General features: G+C 46.6%; 1 protein-coding gene across 1 annotated transcript in view; it reads right to left on the bottom strand.

Annotated features, from left to right (window-relative positions):
* The window catches only part of LRRC46 (leucine rich repeat containing 46), a 30642-nt gene that overhangs the window by 7427 nt on the left and 107 nt on the right, over positions 1–23108 (bottom strand). The window contains exons 2-4 of the mRNA XM_069751720.1: positions 23024–23081; positions 3254–3362; positions 1555–1601 (exon numbers count right to left, since the gene is read on the bottom strand). Of these exons, the coding sequence (XP_069607821.1) occupies positions 1555–1601; positions 3254–3362; positions 23024–23081 (214 nt within the window). The remainder of the gene's footprint in view (positions 1–1554; positions 1602–3253; positions 3363–23023; positions 23082–23108) is intronic.

The raw sequence follows: 23108 nt of genomic DNA, 5'->3' as shown, positions 1-23108 counted from the left end.
CAGCACATCCTGACACCCCAGCCTGCTTTGAAATCTTAGCCTGGGAAAGATCTTGCTGATGCAGTATGTGTCTTGTTGCTGTGCTCAGTCTTGCCTTGATGTATGATCTGAGACATGAAGCTGCCACAGGTACAGCTTTTTAGTGGTAGAGTTTGGGTGTTCCTCACTCAGTTTTAAGTTTTTGTTTCAGTTAATGACTGTGTTTCCAATTACATAATAAAGATCATCATTTTATCACCTGTTTGGTATACTTGGTTACGCATACACTTGACTAATCCTACAAAATACCTAACTTTGTAAGTGTACCTAATATAATTAAAGCAGTTTTGGTGGCAAAGGATGGTCACATCAATTGTTGATTACACATCTCTTTTATCCACTCAAAGTGCAATTTGTTTATTGCTAAAATTAAACAATTAACACTAATTTTAAGGTTTTATTGTTGCAGCATCTTTTTTACATTTGCCTAAAACTTTTGCACAATACAGTGTATATATATATATATATATATATATATATAATGTTGTGTGTATATATATATTAAATAAGTTGTATATAGGCCACTCACCCTAATACTAGATTGATATTTCCTATTCTGTACCTACCTTTTTAGCAGTCTCGCTTATCATCACAACCAGGATTATAATGAAATGTAACATTTATATAAAGTAGATGACAAAGTAATCCCCCTTTACAAATACCTGATTAAAGCTCACAATGGCTTATTTCCCCCTTCCCTACAATGACCTTTGCCCTGATGACAACATGCTCATTTAAGGGATTTTCCCACAAACAAAGTACATTTTATTCAATAGATCTTGGAATAATAATTTCCACAATTGGATATATTAGGAAAAAAATTCCTAAACCAAGAATCTTATAAATGTGCCCCTGCTGTGTACTGTGTAATGGCTGTGTCTGACCGTACAGGAACATGGTCTGATCATACCACAGCTCCTGGAGAAGGGAGGAAGCAAAAAAGTATACAGACAGGACAGCATGGGATCACAGCTGATTCTTTTTGCAGCAAAACGTTTTACTGCCTGTTAAGCAATCTTCAAAGAAAGAATCGGCTGCAATCTCCTGCTACAATGTCTATACTCTCTTTTTCTGCCTCCCTACCCAGGAGCTGTGGTATAATCAGACCAGGTTCCTGTACGGTCAGACACAGCCATTACACAGTACACAGCAGGGGCACATTTATAAGATTATCTCAGCACAGGAACATTTAAAAAAAAAACATCCAATTGTTGAAATTATTATGAAAAAGATCTATTGATTAAAATGCTGATTAAATAACTTTGTTTGTAGGGAAAACCCCTTTAAATATATCAATGCAATTCAGTAGGGTCTGTGTCAGTCTATTGCTTGTAAAGTCCATGTGCCAACAGGAAGTAGAAGGATAGTATTAAACGTAGTGACCAATGAAGTGCGTTCAGAGATGGAAATATTCAGATGCCGTCAGCTTAGACACTGAAAGCCAAATTTCAGGTTTGCTGAAACAGATGAAAGTCTTATTATCAGGATCATAATAACCATTAGATGGACACTCACCACAGATTCTTGAGAACATCTATATTTTCAATCTTCTTTATTAGATTCTTAAAAAATGAAAACGTATGATCACATGACATGTCATAATGTAAAACGGCATCAGTGCTCACTAACTAAAATCCGATTCTACAGTAAAAGCTAATATTCAGTATAGCAAAATATAAACATAAGGTGTCTGTACACCGTAGATTACTGTTCGGTAAAACTGAATTGGTCCAAGTGTTCATGTGCTTCCAGTGAAGAGGCGGCCTGTAAACATCACTTTAAATTTGACCAAAGTGATCATTCATTGGGTGAAATTTAACAATGAATGTATGAGCTGACCAATGACAGACCATCATGGTCTAGAAAGAAGTCAAGAGATAATAAAATGTTTGTCTAGTCATGGCATAAAAGATTTTTGTGTAAGAACATTCCCAGAATGTTCTCTGGTCATTTCCAGAAGGCTTGTTCATTCTTCGCTAGGTGTCACTAAACATGTATGGCCTAATGCTACAGCCAAAATGGACTAAAATGTGTTTATCGCTCTGAAAGCTTAACAGTCGATCACTCGTTCAATGGTTTTTGCTCCATCTATGTTCCATCTAATTTGCATGGCCACATTAAAGTGAACCTGTCAGTAGGTTTTTTGTACCGCAAACTAATCTCTGTGTGAAGTCGCTAGAATGATGAATAAATGCACACCTTTGTTTTAGCAACCTGTTTTTCTGTTTCAGTGAAATTCCTTGTCCAATTTTTAGGCCAATGAGTTACAAGTTTAGGGGGTTCAGACTTGGACCTACAACTCTCCAGCCTCTCTCCCCGCTTATCGCTGGCTCTTGTCACTGACTGTAAGGTCACTCTATACTCGCAGTTAACTGCTTTCTTGCCCGAAATCTTGTGGAAGTGCAGCCATTCCAGGTCCGGAGGACGTTACGAGAGGTGGACTACAGACCTGCACACTCCCCTCATGGAATGACAGAAAATACATATTGATAAAATATTGCTGATGGCACCGCAGTGACTTAACATAGATGATATTAGTTTGGGGTACAAAAACCTGCTGACAGGTTACATTTAAGACTTAGTTATACACCGCAGATGAGTTATCTTCCAGGAGAAAAAAAAATGATCAGGCATAAGATTTCAAACTGCCCAATTCTTATGTTCCCCCAAATTTAGGAGACCCCCATACACATTAGATGATTAATCGGTTCCAACGTTAGGTTGGCTTACTGTAATCAAATGTGTATGGAACCTTAAAAGAACATGTAAGGCAGTCAAATCTCTTATAACGCAGTGTACACATGTATGTGACGGTGTAATGGAGTATCAGAAGAGTACAAGTTCCAAAAACTGCCAAAGAAAGATACTAATATACCGCTGGCATTTTGCCTAGCATTACCTTCGTATGTCAGTAAGTAATTTTTATAGAAAGGTTCTCTATGTAGCAATAAGCCAAACAATAAGGAGGAAGCTATTAACATAGTATCCTTTGGGCAGAAGTCACAATGAAAGCACTGCATAGCTTGTAGCAGTGGATGGTCTCCTCCTATGAGACAGGTTATGACTTGGATCCTGGCTTCATTCCTAAATACGCAATATGTCATCTGAAGCTAAACCAAGTGGGTGTAAGAATAAAAGAAAAAAAATTGTCTGTATCAGGAATCTTGTCATATGGCTGGCTACACCCCTGTGCAGATATCAGGTATGAGATTACCTCTTGTAGGTACAGGCTGTGTACCTCCTTCACTACCTCCAGATTCTTCAGTGTTGTGATCCCTTCTCTGTCCAGTCTCACTGTGCGTAGATGGAGCAACGCCTGAGACCTGCCAGGGAACCGAACACGAGCAACTGAACAGCAATCTACAAATGTATTATTCGGTCATTATCATGAACCAGCCAGAGCTAGATTACAATACCTGTTTGTCCACGCCACCATCACTACATGCACCAACTTTGTACACACGTAAACCATAAGACGCTAAGTGCAGTTTTGTACAAAGGTCACACACAAAAATGCATCAAATATGCAACAAAACCCATATACGTGAATTTTCTTCCAACTTGGTGTCCGAGAACAGGAACATTTTTAGTTTACATTTAAAGTCAGAAAACCTGTCCTGATCATGTAGTAATAATAGTGTTTACCCCATTTTAATTGGGGATATTTGACACATAGTCTTAGGGTATGTTCACACGTTCCTGATTTCCATCCTTTTTTTTTCAGGACTGTTTTTTAAAAAACTGCAGCTCTTGGCAGAAAACGCAGGTCCTTTTTTTGGTCCTTTTTTGATGCGTTTTTTGATGCAGTTTTCTAGCCAGAGTCTGTGTGTTTTCTAGGAATTTTTTTAGGGTTAAAATGGCTGAAAATACCCTAACCCTACCCCTAACCCTACCCCTACCCCTACCCCTAACCCTAGTGAAAAAAAAAAAAAAAAATTCTTTATTTTTTTTATTGTCCCTACCTATGGGGGTGACAAAGGGGGGGGGGGTCATTTACTATTTTTTTTATTTTGATCACTGAGATAGGTTATATCTCAGTGATCAAAATGCACTTTGTAACGAATCTGCCGGCCGGCAGATTCGGCGGGCGCACTGCGCATGCGCCCGCCATTTTGCAAGATGGCGGCGCCCAGGGAGAAGACGGCCGGACGGACACCGGGAGGCCGGGTAAGTATAAGGGGGGGAGATTAGGGCACGGGGGGGGCATCGGAGTACGGGGGGGGGGGCATCGGAGCACGGGGGGGGGTGACATCGGAGCACGGGGGAGGGGCATCGGAGCATGGGGGGGTGGGATCGGGGCAGCCACACTCCACCCACGCACTTCCGCCCGCTTCCCCGCACTTCCTGCTGCAGCGGTTCTGCCCCACGAACCGCAATAAAACCCGCAGATCTATTTTTGATCTGCGGGTTTTACTGCGGGTTTGACCTCACAATGGAGGTCTATGGGTGCAGAACCGCTGATGTTTTACAAAAAGAAGTGACATGGTACTTCTTTTTTACCGCAGCTAATCAGTGCGTTTTTTTTTTTTCAATTCAGGACCATGTGCACAGTGGGTCCTGTTTTCCATAGGGTACAGTGTACTGTACCCTGCATGGAAAACAGCCGCGAAACCGCAGCGGCAAAACCGCTGCGTTTCCGCGGTAAAAAACGCACTGTGTGAACATGGCCTTAAAGAGAAACTGAGAGCAGGATTTCACCTTCAAATTATTTATTTGTGCATGTAACTCTTTTAAAGACAAGTCCAGCAATACCTTCACATGACTAAGGCTAGGGTCACATTGTGTTAGTGCAATCCGTTTAGCGCTAGCGCTAGCGGATTGCGCTAACGCAATGTTTTTAACGGGGCCGCGTCCCGGGGTCGCGGTAACGTCCCCGCTTGCGCAGATCCCCGATCTGCGAGAGCGGGGAACGAACCGCGGGCGCGCCTCGGACGCTGCAAGCAGCGTCCGCGGCGCGCCAGGAAACACCGGCGCGTCGCTAGCGCGTGCCGAACATGGCACGCGCTAGTGCTGCGCGTTCCCATTGCCGTGAATGGCGTTAATTTCGCCGTGCTGCAACGCTGTCCGTTAGCGCGTTCCCATTAACGCAATGGGAACCTAGCCTAAGAAAGCAGTTTTTGAAATGATATGCAAATAAGGCTGAAGGACTATGGTAGATCTTAAGTCTCTATCACTCCAGCTCTATTCCTAGCCCATCACCGCCTCCTCTTTATTGACTCCTCTTTTTCCTGAAGTCAGACAGCATAGAAGCTGAAGCAGGTGGCGTTGAGCAGGGCAGGGAATAGAGCTGGAGTGACAGAGTCTTAATATCTACAGTTATATGAAAAAGTTTGGGCACCCCTATTAATCTTAAGCTTAATGTTTTATAAAATTAGTTTTTTTTGCAACAGCTATTTCAGTTTCATATATCTAATAACTGTTGGACACAGTAATTTTTCTGCCTTGAAATGAGGTTTATTGTACTAACAGAAAATGTGCAATCTGCATTTAAACAAAATTTGACAGGTGCATAAGTATGGGCACCCTTATCATTTTCTTATTTTAAATACTCCTACCTACTACTGACTTACTAAAGCACTTTTTTTGTATTCTAACCCCATTGAGCTGTGAACTTCATAGCGAGGTGTATGCAATCATGAGAAAAGCTACTTAAAGTGGCCACTTGCAAGTTGTTCTCCTGTTTGAATCTCCTCTGAAGAGTGGCATCATGGGCGTCTCAAAACAACTGTCTAATGATCTGAAAACAAAGATTATTCAACATAGCTGTTCAGGGGAAGGATACAAAAAGCTGTCTCAGAGATTTAACCTGTCAATATCCACTGTGAGGAACATAGTAAGGAAATGGAAGAACACAGGTACAGTTCTTGTTAAGGCCAGAAGTGGCAGGCCAAGAAAAACATCAGAAAGGCAGAGAAGAAGAATGGTGAGATCAGTCATGGACAATCCTCAGACCACCTCCAGAGAGCTGCAGCATCAACTTGCTGCAGATGGTGTCACTGTGCATCGGTCAACTATACAACACACTTTGCACAAGGAGAAGCTGTATGGGAGAGTGATGCGAAAGAAGCCGTTTCTGCAAGCACGCCACAAACAGAGTCGGCTGAGGTATGCAAAAGCACATTTGGAGAAGCCAATTTCTTTTAGGAAGAAGGTCCTGTGGACTGATGAAACCAAGATTGAGTTGTTTGGCCATACAAAAAGGCGTTATGCATGGCGGCCAAAAAACACAGGATTCCAAGAAAAACACTTGCTACCCACAGTAAAATTTGGTGGAGGTTCCATCATGCTTTGGCGCTGTGTGGCCAATGCCGGCACCGGGAATCTTCTTAAAGTTGAGGGACGCATGGATTCCTCTCAGTATCAGCAGATTCTTGACAATAATGTTCATGAATCAGTGACAAAGTTGAAGTTACGCAGGGGATGGATCTTTCAGCAAGACAATGATCCAAAACACCGCTCCAAATCTACTCATGCATTCATGCAGAGGCACAATTACACTGTTCTGGAATGGCCATCCCAGTCCCCAGACCTGAATATCATTGAACATCTGTGGGATCATTTGAAGAGGGCTGTCCATGCTCGGCGACCATCAAACTTAACTGAACTGGAATTGTTTTGTAAAGAGGAATGGTCAAAAATACCTTCATCTAGGATCCAGGAACTCATTAAAAGCTACAGGAAGCGACTAGAGGCTGTTATTTTTGCAAAAGGAGGATCTACTAAATATTAATGTCACTTTTCTGGTGAGGTGCCCATACTTATGCACCTGTCAAATTTTGTTTGAATGCAGATTGCACATTTTCTGTTAGTACAATAAATCTCATTTCAAGGCAGAAACATTACTGTGTCCAACAGTTATTAGATATATGAAACTGAAATATATGTTGCAAAAAAAACAATTTTTATAAAACATTAAGCTTAAGATTAATAGGGGTGCCTAAACTTTTTCATATAACTGTATATTCTCATTTGCATATCAATTCAAATACTGTTTTCTCAGCAATGGAGGAACTGACTGGCCATGTAAACGTATTGCTGGATTTGTCTTTGAAAGAGCTATATTTGCATATAGTTTGAAGGGGTGAAATCCAACTGACAGATTCCCTTAGTTTCCAACAATGCAAAGTGGTTCAAAGAAGAAACCTGATCATTTTTCAAGCAGGTAATATTTCAGAAATACAAGTAAAATAAAATTCTGACGTAAAAGCAGATGCAAAAGCAGACCGGAGTGATGCCAAAAATGACTCCGCAAGAAAAACATTGCTGCTCTTTTCACTGAAGCATCTTCTGCTATAAAAACTTAGGGACTTCACCAGAATTTAAAAGGATGTAAAGTACACAAAGCCTCGGTCCATTTTATTCTAGGTTTTTACTCTCATACATATATTAAAATAATTTTGTCTTTTTTTTTTAATTTTGGTACAAGAGTCCAAATTTCTATGTATTTTTTATATCTACGGTATATTCTTTACTGATAGATGAAATAAAGAGAAAAAAGGAAATACATATTTGTAGTTCACGTTTTCTCATTTTATTTAAAAAGCACAAAGTACTGCTAAAATAAATTTTAAATTGTGATTCTTGTTCTGTTATAAATACACAAATGATTGAAAGATATGTTTTTTTTCCCCAACAGGAGCAGGGCAAGAAATAGCAGTACAGGATGGTAGTGGTTTTCTTCTTTTAATTTTTATTTTTTCCTGCTTTGTCTTTTTTTTATTTTACAAATTGTACCCCTATAAGCCCATAGAATACCTTTGAGGGATGTTAAAACATTCAAATTCAACTCTGTTTCTGTCAAGTGAACAGCTTTGCTATCAGAATTGAATTTCTATCAGGTGAGCTGCTGTCACTGCAAATATCTGTCAGTTGAAAAGCTACGACATCATAGGTGGCTTTCATTCATTTCTGTCAAGGAAGCCATCATGACCTCCCAAGGGGGTTTCTGGCAGGTGAAGAGGTGTGACATCATAAGTGAGTTTCTATCAGGTAAGCTGGTATGTCATCAAGAGTGGGTTTCTGTCAGGTGAAGTAGGCCTGTGGTATCGCATGTGGGTTTCTGTCAGGAGAAAGGCTGTGACATCACAAATAGGTGCCCTTCAAGTAGCTGGTGTGATATCACAGGTGGGTTTCTGTCAGGTGAAGGAGGCCTGTGGTATCGCATGTGGGTTTCTGTCAGGTGAAGGAGGCCTGTGGTATCACATGTGGGTTTCTGTCAGGAGAAAGGCTGTGACATCACAAATAGGTGCCCTTCAAGTAGCTGGTGTGATATCACAGGTGGGTTTCTGTCAGGTGAAGGAGGCCTGTGGTATCGCATGTGGGTTTCTGTCAGGTGAAGGAGGCCTGTGGTATCACATGTGGGTTTCTGTCAGGAGAAAGGCTGTGACATCACAAATAGGTGCCCTTCAAGTAGCTGGTGTGATATCACAGGTGGGTTTCTGTCAGGTGAAGGAGGCCTGTGGTATCACATGTGGGTTTCTGTCAGGTGAAGGGTTGTAATACCACAAGTGGGTGTCCATCAGGTAGGCTTCTGTCACATAACAAATGGGCTTCTGTCAGTAAAGCTGCTGTGACATTACAATTGGTTTTTACTCAGGTAAAAGGCTATAACATCACCAATATGTTTCCTTCAGTTCAGAAGAATTGCATAGTATTAGATCAGCGATCAGGGCAGGAAAAGTTGATGTCCCATCCTGAGACAAGGTAAAAAAGTTAAAAAAAAAAAAGTGTAAACAAATTGTAAAAAAATGAAATAATCACAAAATAAAGAACAAAAAAAAAAAGAAAATATGAATCCAATAAATACATTTATTTGTATATTTTTGTTTTTACATAGAGTACACATATTTGGTATCGCCGCGTCCGGAATGACCTGACCTATAAAACTGTCACACTACTTGACCCCTTCAGTGAACACTGTAAAAAAAATTAAAAACAGTTTTGTGCCACGCTTTTTCATCATACTGGTGAACAAAGAGTGGAACAAAACTCAATCAAAAAGTCGAATGTAAATAAAATGGTATCACTAAAAATGTAATCTTGTCCCGCAAAAAATAAGCCACCATTAAGATCCATAAGCGGTAAAAAGTTATAGCTCTCAAAATACAGCGATGCAAAAAAAATTAAATATTTTTTTTTCCTATAATAGTTTTTGTGTAAAAAGTGTCTAAAGTTAAAAAATGGATATGATTGTGACATTGCTGTAATCGTACCCAAAGAACAAATTTGCCTTATCACTTTTACCACACGGTGAACTGCAAAAAGAAAAAATCCTGAATTGTTGGTTTTTGTTCATTCTGCTTCCCAAAAATCGTAATAGAAAGCAATCAAAAAACTTTATGTGATCGAAAATGGTACCAATAAAAATGTCAACTAGTCCCGCAAAAAACAAACCCTCACATGACCATGTCAGCAGAAATATAGAAGAATTATAGCTCTCAAAATATGGCGATGCAAAAGCTTTGTTTTTCAAAAAGAAAAAAAAAAAAGCATTTTTTTAGTGTGAGACAGCAACCAATCACAAAAATAGAATTAGAACTTACCGGTAATTCGGTTTCTAGGAACCTTCCACGACAGCATAGGAGGATGCCTCCATTCCCTAATGGGGGACAGGAAGCACAAAGAGGTTAAAAGGCCCCTCCTACCTCCAAATCGCCAGTGACTTATAACTGATACCATAGCACTAGCTACCTTAATAAACCCAGGATAAACCCAAAGGAAGGGAGGGAATTAGTGCTGTCGTGGAAGGTTCCTAGAAACCGAATTACCGGTAAGTTCTAATTCTATTTTCTCTAGTCACCTTCCACGACAGCATAGGAGGAGTACCAACCAATTCAGCACTAGGGGGGGCAATAGCCTGGAGAACTTTCCGGCCAAAGACTAGATCCCGGTTGGACAATAAGTCCAATCTATAGTGTTTGGTAAATGTATGTGGTGAAGACCAATTTGCGGCCCTGCAGATCTGCTCGATGGAAGCGCCCGCTCGTTCAGCCCATGAAGTTGATGTAGATCTTGTAGAGTGAGCCCTGACTCCAGTTGGCGGTGTTAGCTTTTGGGCTAAATATGCTTCTTGAATAGCCCTCTTAATCCAGCTAGAGATGGTGCTTTTTGCCACCTTCTTCCCTTTTTTCTGACCTGACATATGCACATACAGGTTTTGGTCAGTCCTGAAAGAGTTTGTCTGTTCAAGGTAGTGTCTGATGATACGTCTAACGTCAAGAGTATGGAATTCTTCCTCTGTAGTGTTTGTCGGATTCTGACAGAAAGAGGGAAGGATGATGTTTTGAGATCGGTGAAAATCAGACACCTCTTTAGGTAGAAAAAAGGGATCCAGACGGAGATTTATGGAGTCGTCTGTTATTATCAAGTAGGGATCTCTTACTGATAGGGATTGAAGCTCTCCCACCCTTCTTGCAGTGGTTATTGCCACTAGAAAGGCAGCTTTGTACGATAGAAATTGAGGAGAGCAAGAAGACAGGGGCTCAAACGGTGCTTGAGTGAGACCCTTGAGGACCAGGTTTAAATCCCAAGAGGGAACAACTGGTTGTTTCCCAGGTTGCAATCTGAGAGCTGATACCATAAATCTCTTGATCCAACGATGGTTGGCCAGCTCCTGATTGAAAACAGCACTGAGAGCAGAGACTTGAACCTTCAATGTGCTAGGTCTAAGCCCTAACTCTAAACCGCGCTGAAGAAAATCTAATATTTTTGATATATTTGGACGGAGAGGATCAGGAGTACTAGGAAGACAAAAGGTGGAGAAGGTCTTCCACACCTTACTGTAGATTGCATTTGTGACATGTTTTCTGGATCTTTGTAAGGTTGAAATCACTGCATCCGATAGTCCCCCCGCCTTTAGGACCTGGGTTTCAGCAACCAGGCTGCTAGGTTCCATTTCCGGGGGTTGCAATGTTGAAAGGACCCTTGAATGAGAAGATCGGCATCCACTGGTAAGAGAATTGGCCCGTCTATATGCAGTTCGACAATGAGGTTGAACCAACTCCTCTTCGGCCATGCTGGGGCTACCAGTATGGTAGGTACCTGTTCCTCTTGTATCTTCTGCAGGACTTTCGCCAACAGAGGAATTGGTGGGAAAGCGTATGCCAGTCGAAAGTTCCATGTCTGAACCATGGCATCTACCCCTCTGGGAATTAGGGAAAAAAAGGTCTTTACTTGGGCATTCTGACCTGAGGCAAAGAGATCTATCTCCGGAAGGCCCCATTTGTCCACCAGCATCCTGAAAGTTCTTCTGTTCAGGCGCCACTCCCCAGGTTGAATGTCCTGATGACTCAGGAAATCCGCCTGGAAGTTTGATGACCCCTTCAGATGGACTGCTGTGAGGGAGAGAAGTTTTTTTTCTGCCCAGCAAAAAACTTGACTCGAGATACCTGCCAAGCTGTTGAATTTTGAGCTCCCCTGATGTTTGAGATGGGCGACAGTAGTTGTGTTGTCCGAGTAAATCTGGACATGTTTTCCTGAAATTAAGCTGCTTCCTCCACTGCTTTCAGTTCCCTGTAATTGGAGGATCTGGCACTTATTGTCTGACTCCAGAGGCCCTGAAACGGAGTATGCAGGATTACTGCTCCCCAACCCTGCTTGCTGGCGTCTGTTGTGATTGTCACAAAAGGAGATTGTGACCAGCTTACCCCCCTGCAAATATTTCTGGGGTTCAACCACCATGCAAGCGATGACTTCACTCGACCTGGGGTAAACACTCTTCTGTTTAGGGAACCTGGATTTCCATCCCAGTTTGCAAGAATGTGGGCCTGGAGGACTCTGGAATGGGCCTGAGCCCATGACACTGACTGGATACATGCCGTCATGGAGCCCAGGACCTACATACTTTCCCATATGGTTGGAGATCTGCTTTCTCTGAAGTCTATCACCTTTTTTGTTAGGGCCCGAAGATGGTCTTCCGGGAGAAAAGACTTCTGTCTCACCGAGTCCAGCAGAACTCCCAGGAACCTTCTTGTTCTGGAAGGCTGTAATTGAGATTTTTAAATTCGGGAGTCACCCTAATGTTTTGAGAATGTCCAGGGTTCTCGCAACATGATAGGTGAGAGTCTGAGCTGAAGGGGCTATTAGAAGCAGATCGTCCAGGTAAGGGATGATACAGATTCCCTGTTTGCGGATATGAGACACTGTCTCTGCCATTATCCTTGAGAAAACTCTTAGAGCTGAAGAGATTCCAAAAGGGAGCACGTTGAACTGAAAGTGAGTCACCTGCTGATTGAACTGAATCGCAAACCTGAGAAATTCCTCATGTTCAGTATATAAATTTTTGCCTAGCGGCTTTAGATCAACGTATGATTTTGGGATGTGTGGTTCATGCTCTCTTTTTTTTTTTTTGTACAAAGCATGTTCTTGTCTCTTTCTTGGACCAGCACTCCTCCCATTTGGCGCAGGTGATTTTAATTAGCAGGAGACTGCAAAGTTAGGGGTCTAGCCCATTTTGGCTCTCACTGAAGAGCTGGAGGAAGGTGAGTTTCAATGCTCCTTTCATTTTGGTGCTGGTGCTGTGTGGCGGCCATTGTTGCTGTGGCTTTGTGCTGGTGGGGCGGCGCGGTCTGGAGTCATGGGAGCTCAGTCTCGCAGCATGGGTGCTGAGGGGCAACAGGCCGTCCGCTCTGCTGGTGCATGGCCGCTGTGGCGGTGGTCGCCGCACGGCTCCGCTCCGTTAGGGCGATAGGACCCACTACGAGGTTTGCCGTGAAGTGGCAGTGGGCTTCATACAGTCTGATCAGAATGTTAAACTGAAAACCTCATGTTCAGTATATAAATTTTTGCCTAGCGGCTTTAGATCAACGTATGATTTTGGGATGTGCGGTTCATGCTCTCTTTTTTTTTTTCTTTTTGTACGTTACCATAAAGAACTCTGGACCTATTAGGGGAACGGCAGACTTCACGGATTCCATCTTGAATCTGTGGTATACAATATGCCAATTCAGCTCTTTCAGGTTTATTATGACTCTTGGCTCCCCTGTTGTTTTTTTTTTTTACCAGGAATAATCGGGAATAATTTCCTACACCTCACTCTTCTGGGGGTATCTGAGAAATTGCATTTGATTTTAGCAGGTCCTTCAGTCCTGTCATCATCATTGAAAAATCTCTCTGAGACGACGGGGAGGTAATCCGCTGACTCCAAGAGGGGGGGGGGGGGGATAAGAATTCTATCAGAAGGCCCTCTTGTATTATGTTGAGGACCCACTGGGATTCGGAGATGGCCCGCCAGTGATGGACGAATTTTGCGAGCCTCCCCCCACCGGGACGGAGTCATTTCTCCTGCTGCTGTTGCTGCTGGGGAATGAGGATATTTTTTCCCCTCCCTTTGGCATAGCTCCATCTCCCCGTTTTACCTTTACCTCTTGTTTTAGGGGTACTTGACTGGGGGGGGGGGGCACGAATAAAAACGCTTCCTGATAGGCTTTTGATCTGGAAGGGACTTTTTCCTATCTATGGCCTTTTCTAGAATTTCATCTAGAGAGGGGCCAAATAGGTAGTCACCTTTAAAGGGTATTGAGCACAACTTAATTTTGGAGGTTACGTCACCACTCCACATCTTAAGCCAGAGTGCTCTTCGTGCAGAATTGGACTGGACTAGGGACCTAGCCGCAATCCTAATAGACTCCATGGAGGCGTCTGAGAGAAAAGCTGAAGCCTTTTGAAGCATTGGTAGAGAATCCAGAAGTTCTCCCCTTGATGTGCCCTGGGAAATATGCTTCTCAAGTTCATCTATCCAGCGAGAAAGGGCTCTAGCGACACAGGTAGCCGCAATGTTAGACTTTAAACCAGAGGCGGACATTTCCCAGGATTTTTTTAATAGACTCTCCATTTTTCTATCTAATGGATCCCTTAGCTGGGAGGAGTCTTCAAAGGGGAGTGAAGTTTTCTTAGCCACTCTTGCCACCTGTATGTCCACCCTTGGTACATCCCAGGAGGGGGAACCTGCCTCTAAGGGAAACCTGTGTCTCATTTCTGATGGTGTGACTAGCCGCTTTTCCGGGTATTCCCACTCCTGAGATATCATGTCTATGATGTTTTGGTGTACTGGGAACCCCATTCGCTTTTCTGACTTCAATCCTCCAAACATTTAATCTTGAATAGTTTGAGATATAGGTTCCTCTTGTAGCCCCATAGTGCTGTGCACTGCCATCACTAGTTCATCAATGTATTCCGAGGAGAAAAAATACTTTCTTGCTTTGGAAATTTTATAACTAGAAGTTTCACCCCATTTTTCCGAGGAGGAAGAATAGGAACGGTTAGAATCGGAGTCAGAATCCTCAGTTTGAATCTTCCTTTTTTTGGAAGGACAAGGATTTTGCAGAGGAGGAGGCATAGGAGGCTTGAAGGCAGCTAAGGAAGATTGTATTTCACTCCTGACAAGGGTACGGATTTCTTCTAGCAGGGAAGGTTGCTCGGCTCTAACGATTTTGTCCGTGCAGGCCTGACATAGTTTCTTCTCCCATAAGGAGGGAAGCTTTATACTGCAGATCGCACATTTTGCTGTTTTCTTGGCCGGGTTTCTCTGGGCAGACTCGTCTCCCTAAAAGAAAGGGAGAGTGGAGTCAGGAATTAAAATAGGCCCCTATCACCCTTGGCACGGACCCACCCCGCATCCGACTTACAGGAGCTGGGGCAGCGCTGGGCTCTACAGATGTAGGGCAGGAAGCACCATCCATACTGAAGGGATTAGTCTTACCTGGAGGTGTCTTCAGGCTGGTTTATATAGCCATCAACCCAGCCCCCAGCGCAGGTGAAAACACAGTCCCCTCCTCATCCTCGCGTCCAAGCGGGCCTCCACGTGGGGCGACGCGCTATCTGCGGTGTCTGAAGGCCCTGGAGGCCGGAACAAGGCCACACCAGGAAGTGTGTGCGTTCCACAGGGTGGAACGCAGAAACCGGAAGTGGCGCGCGCACAACCGCCAACGTCACTTCCGGGACGCCGAGCCGCAGGAGGATGAGGAACATGGCGGTGAGCTCAGGAGGACACCGCCGGGGATCACTGGCCTGCTTTACCTCAATGAGGCACGGGTGGGCCAGGACAGGTCCCGAGTCCGGAGGAGACGGGAGCAGCGCAACATGTGGAGGAAGGCAGAGCCCACGACCACCAATGCCCAGTTAAAGTGCAGGTATGCTACGGTCACCGGCCACGCAGCATAGAAAGACCTCTCCTTGCCCCATGGGGGACAGGAAAGACACTGGCGATTTGGAGGTAGGAGGGGCCTTTTAACCTCTTTGTGCTTGCTGTCCCCCATTAGGGAATGGAGACATCCTCCTATGCTGTTGTGGAAGGTGACTAGAGAAATAACATTATAATTCTGGTATCGCACCGACCAGAAAAACAAAGTCATCTAATCACTTATACTGCATGAGGAATGGCCTAAAAAATAAATAAAACCAAATTTTTCACTTGCTGTTGATTACTGCCTCCCAACGAACACAGTAAGGTTTGGCTCACATTTATCCTGCAAACTACGTTGAGCGCTTACAATGGGGTTTACGTGTATATCTGTGAAACATGTGATTCAGACGAAACCGCAGGTGGAAAATTCCATATAATGATGCAGATGAAGGCACTGTGGACGCCGTCTGGTATATCACCCGGTGGTGTAAGTCTTTTTAGAAGTGCATAAAAGCCTGGTGCACCACAGTTTAGTGCACCTCTGAAAAGGACAATACTGAGCAGAGGCCAGACGGAGTCCAGAGTAACTCTGCTACCTCATTATAATGAATGGATCAGTCAGGATTTTGATCTGAACCACGTCACTCAGAGATTTTCATGGAAACCCCAATGTAAGTGCTCAGTGTAGAGCGTAGGATAAATGTGATCCCAAACACTATGTAAAATGTTCCCAATAAAAGCTTCAATTCAATCCATAAAAAAGCAAGTCCCCACTCAGGTCCTTCATCTGTCAATGCAAATATAGGGTGTTTCCACGTTACTGGTGGTTCAAAGGCTCTGGAAAAGCGCTATGGCTTCTTGCAACCGAAAAGAAATTCAGCAAATTCTGTGCTCTCAAATCCAAATGCCCCTCTCCCTTGTGAGCCCCACAGTGTGCCTAGACTGCAGTTAGCATCCAAGTGTGGCATTTCTGTAGCGATGAGAGCCGCCTAATTTACGGGTGCATGTCTCCAGAAGCATGAGCTAGTCACATTGCACGGGCACTACAATGTACTGGTCACTACAATGGCAGATGTTCACTCATCATGGCACCCTCAAATCATTCCAGCAAAATCTGAACCCCAATATGGCACTTCTTCTCTTCTGAGCTATGCACTGTGCCTCAATTCAAATGTAGTTTTTGACGACATATGAGGTATTTGCGCACTGAGGAGAAATTGCATAACATTTTGTGGTCCATTTTTCCCCATTATCCCTTTTGAAAATTTAAATCTTGAGGCCAAAGTAACATTTTAGTGGAAAAAAATGGTAATTTTCCATTGAATCAGCCCAATATTATACAATTCTGTGAATCGCTTGATGGTTAAAAATGCTCCGTACACCACTAGATGAATTCCTCAAGATGCGTAGTTTCCAAAATGGGGTCACTTTTGGGGGTTGCTGCTGTTTTGGCATGTGAGGGGCATTTGCAATCTGTTCCAGCTAAAACTGGGCTGGAACAGATTCAATTGGCACTGCTCTCCTTCCGAGCCCGGCTGTGTGCCCAAACAGTAGTTTTTCCACCACATATGGAATATTTGTGTACTCAAGACGAATTACACAACACATTGTATGGTCCATATTCTTGTGTTACCGTTGTGAAAATGAAATATTTTTGCAGGTAAAAAGTATTTTTTCATTTTCACAGCTCAACTATATAAAATTCTGTGAAGCAAAGCACCTGGGTGTTCAAGGTGCTCACCACTCCTCTAGATATGTTCTTTGAGGGGTTTAGTTCTCAAAATGGGGTCACTTGTGGGAGGGTGTCACTATTTAGGCATATGATGGGCTCTGCAAACGCGACATGGCATCTGCTAAAGATTCCAGCCAATTTTGCTTTCAAAAAGTCAAATGGCGCTCCTTCCCTTCCCTATGAGTTTTAATTTTCACGGTTCTACATTATGAACTTCCGTAAAGCACTTTCGGCTTCAAGGAGCTCAACAAAGATCTAGATACATTACAATTTCCGTCAAGTGAGCTACAATGAGATCATAAGTGGCATCTAGTAAGCTAATGTGACATCACAAGTGGTCTAAGTCCGTAAGCTGCTGTGACATCAGAATAATGGATTTGCTTCAGTTGAAAGGATATGAAACACAAATGGGTTCCTGTCAGTGAGGGGATCCTACATCACAAATGAATTTCAGCCAGGTAATTTGCTGACACTAAAAATGACTTTCTGTCAGATAAAAGGCTGTGTAATTACAAGTGGATTTATGTCAGTTGAAGAGCTGTGAGATCCATCACAAGTCTGTTTCAGTCAGGCAAGCTGTTGTGACATCATGAGTGCATTTTCGTAAGGTGAAAGACTATGACATCACAGGTGGGTTTCAGCAATGAAAGCGGCTATGACATCACAATAGGACTTCGAACAGGTGAAGGAAGTGGTTTAACGTCAGGAGAGAGACTGTAACATCACAAGTGGGTTTTCATATAGTAAGTTGCTATGACATCACAAATGGATTTCAGCAAGCTAAGAGGCTGTTAATTTTTTAGATTGAGCTACTATGACATCACAACTAATGTTATCCAGAATACGGGTTGTTAGGATGGATGTCTGTGTCTAGATGAGGACGTATGCTGTTTAGGAGTCTGTTATAACTGGGTGATGAGCTATATAGGAGTTGATGATGGTGGCCATGTTGATTGTTGTAAAGCAGTCACATATACAGAGCAAATCAATTAAATGAACGCTCCATTCACAACTCGTCTGCTTGCAGACTCCTTTACCTGTAATAAAAAAAACCCAAACTGACCCTTACTCACCCTCCCCAGGTTCAGTGCTGTGTTTCTGCCACTGCCCAGGTTCTCTATTGTTTAGGCTATTTTCACACTAGCGTCGGCCCGACGTACCGACGCATACTGTGCAAGCCCCGCACAATGGGGGCAGCGGATGCATTTTTCCAGCGCATCCGCTGCCCCATTGTGAGTTGCGGGGAGGTGGGGGTGGAATTCCGGCCGCGCATGCGCGGTCAGAAATGGCGGACACAACGCAGCAAAAAACGTTACATGTAAGATTTTTTGCTGCCGACGGTCCGCCACAACACAACCATCGCACGACGGTTGCGACGTGTGGCAAAGTGTCGCAATGCGTCGCTAATGTTAGTCAATGGAGAAAAAACGCATCCTGCAAGCAATTTTGCAGGATGCGTTTTTTCTCCTAAACGATGCATTGCGACGTGCAGTGCACGATGCTAGTGTGAAAGTAGCCTTAGCTGCCGAGGTCAGTGAGTGGTTGCAGTGATATTGAGGTGTTGTCACCGCTGCAGACAACCATACAAAACCGAGGTAGTCACACAAACACAGCGTTGCATCTGGGGAAGGTGACTAAACTTCAGTTTGCTTTTCACCTACATGTGGGCTGAAGATTGCTGAAAGCAGACAACCCCTTTAAGGCACATTATAGTGGTATAATGAAAAGTCGTGACCACTGATGCAACACGGATGTGACCACTATAGATAACACGGGCGATGGGACCACTACGGATAACACGGGCGATGCGACCACTACGGATAACACGGGCGATGCGACCACTACGGATAACACGGGCGATGCGGCCACTACGGATAACACGGGCGATGCGGCCACTACGGATAACACGGGCGATGCGGCCACTACGGATAACACGGGCGATGCGGCCACTACGGATAACACGGGCGATGCGGCCACTACGGATAACACGGGCGATGCGGCCACTACGGATAACACGGGCGATGCGACCACTACGGATAACACGGGCGATGCGGCCACTACGGATAACACGGGCGATGCGGCCACTACGGATAACACGGGCGATGCGGCCACTACGGATAACACGGGCGATGCGACCACTACGGATAACACGGGCGATGCGACCACTACGGATAACACGGGCGATGCGACCACTACGGATAACACGGGCGATGCGACCACTACGGATAACACGGGCGATGCGACCACTACGGATAACACGGGCGATGCGGCCACTACGGATAACACGGGCGATGCGGCCACTACGGATAACACGGGCGATGCGGCCACTACGGATAACACGGGCGATGCGGCCACTACGGATAACACGGGCGATGCGGCCACTACGGATAACACGGGCGATGCGGCCACTACAGATGCCAAGGGCGATGGGACCACTACGGATAACACGGACGATGCGACCACTACAGATGCCAAGGGCGATGGGACCACTACGGATAACACGGACGATGCGACCACTACGGATAACACGGGCGATGGGACCACTACGGATAACACGGACGATGCGACCACTACGGATAACACGGACGATGCGACCACTACGGATAACACGGGCGATGCGGCCACTACGGATAACACGGGCGATGCGGCCACTACGGATAACACGGGCGATGCGGCCACTACGGATAACACGGGCGATGCGGGCACTACGGATAACACGGGCGATGCGGCCACTACGGATAACACGGGCGATGCGGCCACTACGGATAACACGGGCGATGCGGCCACTACGGATAACACGGGCGATGCGGCCACTACGGATAACACGGGCGATGCGGCCACTACGGATAACACGGGCGATGCGGCCACTACGGATAACACGGGCGATGCGGCCACTACGGATAACACGGGCGATGCGACCACTACGGATAACACGGGCGATGCGACCACTACGGATAACACGGGCGATGCGACCACTACGGATAACACGGGCGATGCGACCACTACGGATAACACGGGCGATGCGACCACTACGGATAACACGGGCGATGCGGCCACTACGGATAACACGGGCGATGCGGCCACTACGGATAACACGGGCGATGCGGCCACTACGGATAACACGGGCGATGCGGCCACTACAGATGCCAAGGGCGATGGGACCACTACGGATAACACGGACGATGCGACCACTACAGATGCCAAGGGCGATGGGACCACTACGGATAACACGGACGATGCGACCACTACAGATGCCAAGGGCGATGGGACCACTACGGATAACACGGACGATGCGACCACTACGGATAACACGGGCGATGGGACCACTACGGATAACACGGACGATGCGACCACTACGGATAACACGGACGATGCGACCACTACGGATAACACGGACGATGCGGCCACTACGGATAACACGGGCGATGCGGCCACTACGGATAACACGGGCGATGCGGCCACTACAGATGCCAAGGGCGATGGGACCACTACGGATAACACGGACGATGCGACCACTACAGATGCCAAGGGCGATGGGACCACTACGGATAACACGGACGATGCGACCACTACAGATGCCAAGGGCGATGGGACCACTACGGATAACACGGACGATGCGACCACTACAGATGCCAAGGGCGATGGGACCACTACGGATAACACGGACGATGCGACCACTACGGATAACACGGGCGATGGGACCACTACGGATAACACGGACGATGCGACCACTACGGATAACACGGACGATGCGACCACTACGGATAACACGGACGATGCGGCCACTACGGATAACACGGGCGATGCGGCCACTACGGATAACACGGGCGATGCGGGCACTACGGATAACACGGGCGATGCGGCCACTACGGATAACACGGGCGATGCGGCCACTACGGATAACACGGGCGATGCGGCCACTACGGATAACACGGGCGATGCGGCCACTACGGATAACACGGGCGATGCGGCCACTACGGATAACACGGGCGATGCGGCCACTACGGATAACACGGGCGATGCGGCCACTACAGATGCCAAGGGCGATGGGACCACTACGGATAACACGGACGATGCGACCACTACAGATGCCAAGGGCGATGGGACCACTACGGATAACACGGACGATGCGACCACTACGGATAACACGGGCGATGGGACCACTACGGATAACACGGACGATGCGACCACTACGGATAACACGGACGATGCGACCACTACGGATAACACGGACGATGCGGCCACTACGGATAACACGGGCGATGCGGCCACTACGGATAACACGGGCGATGCGGCCACTACGGATAACACGGGCGATGCGGGCACTACGGATAACACGGGCGATGCGGCCACTACGGATAACACGGGCGATGCGGCCACTACGGATAACACGGGCGATGCGGCCACTACGGATAACACGGGCGATGCGGCCACTACGGATAACACGGGCGATGCGGCCACTACGGATAACACGGGCGATGCGGCCACTACGGATAACACGGGCGATGCGGCCACTACGGATAACACGGGCGATGCGGCCACTACGGATAACACGGGCGATGCGACCACTACGGATAACACGGGCGATGCGACCACTACGGATAACACGGGCGATGCGACCACTACGGATAACACGGGCGATGCGACCACTACGGATAACACGGGCGATGCGACCACTACGGATAACACGGGCGATGCGGCCACTACGGATAACACGGGCGATGCGGCCACTACGGATAACACGGGCGATGCGGCCACTACGGATAACACGGGCGATGCGGCCACTACAGATGCCAAGGGCGATGGGACCACTACGGATAACACGGACGATGCGACCACCACAGATGCCAAGGGCGATGGGACCACTACGGATAACACGGACGATGCGACCACTACAGATGCCAAGGGCGATGGGACCACTACGGATAACACGGACGATGCGACCACTACAGATGCCAAGGGCGATGGGACCACTACGGATAACACGGACGATGCGACCACTACGGATAACACGGGCGATGGGACCACTACGGATAACACGGACGATGCGACCACTACGGATAACACGGACGATGCGACCACTACGGATAACACGGACGATGCGGCCACTACGGATAACACGGGCGATGCGGCCACTACGGATAACACGGGCGATGCGGCCACTACAGATGCCAAGGGCGATGGGACCACTACGGATAACACGGACGATGCGACCACTACAGATGCCAAGGGCGATGGGACCACTACGGATAACACGGACGATGCGACCACTACAGATGCCAAGGGCGATGCGGCCACTACGGATAACACGGGCGATGCGGCCACTACGGATAACACGGGCGATGGGACCACTACGGATAACACGGACGATGCGACCACTACAGATGCCAAGGGCGATGCGACCACTACGGATAACACGGACGATGCGACCACTACGGATAACACGGGCGATGGGACCACTACGGATAACACGGACGATGCGACCACTACGGATAACACGGACGATGCGACCACTACGGATAACACGGACGATGCGGCCACTACGGATAACACGGGCGATGCGGCCACTACGGATAACACGGGCGATGCGGGCACTACGGATAACACGGGCGATGCGGCCACTACGGATAACACGGGCGATGCGGCCACTACGGATAACACGGGCGATGCGGCCACTACGGATAACACGGGCGATGCGGCCACTACGGATAACACGGGCGATGCGGCCACTACGGATAACACGGGCGATGCGGCCACTACGGATAACACGGGCGATGCGGCCACTACGGATAACACGGGCGATGCGGCCACTACGGATAACACGGGCGATGCGGGCACTACGGATAACACGGGCGATGCGGCCACTACGGATAACACGGGCGATGCGGCCACTACGGATAACACGGGCGATGCGGCCACTACGGATAACACGGGCGATGCGGCCACTACGGATAACACGGGCGATGCGGCCACTACGGATAACACGGGCGATGCGGCCACTACGGATAACACGGGCGATGCGGCCACTACGGATAACACGGGCGATGCGGCCACTACGGATAACACGGGCGATGCGGCCACTACAGATAACACGGGCGATGCAACCACAGGCCACTCCAGATATCACTCACACGTCTCGCGTGTCTCCCGGCCACAGATTCCTCCTCACTATGGCACTCAGCATGGGACCTAGAATGAAGCGTCACAGTATCATTC

This window comes from Ranitomeya imitator, chromosome 2 (genome assembly GCF_032444005.1).
Source record: "Ranitomeya imitator isolate aRanImi1 chromosome 2, aRanImi1.pri, whole genome shotgun sequence".
Taxonomy (NCBI): Eukaryota; Metazoa; Chordata; class Amphibia; order Anura; family Dendrobatidae; genus Ranitomeya; species Ranitomeya imitator.
This window is presented reverse-complemented; position numbering and strand designations above follow the sequence as displayed.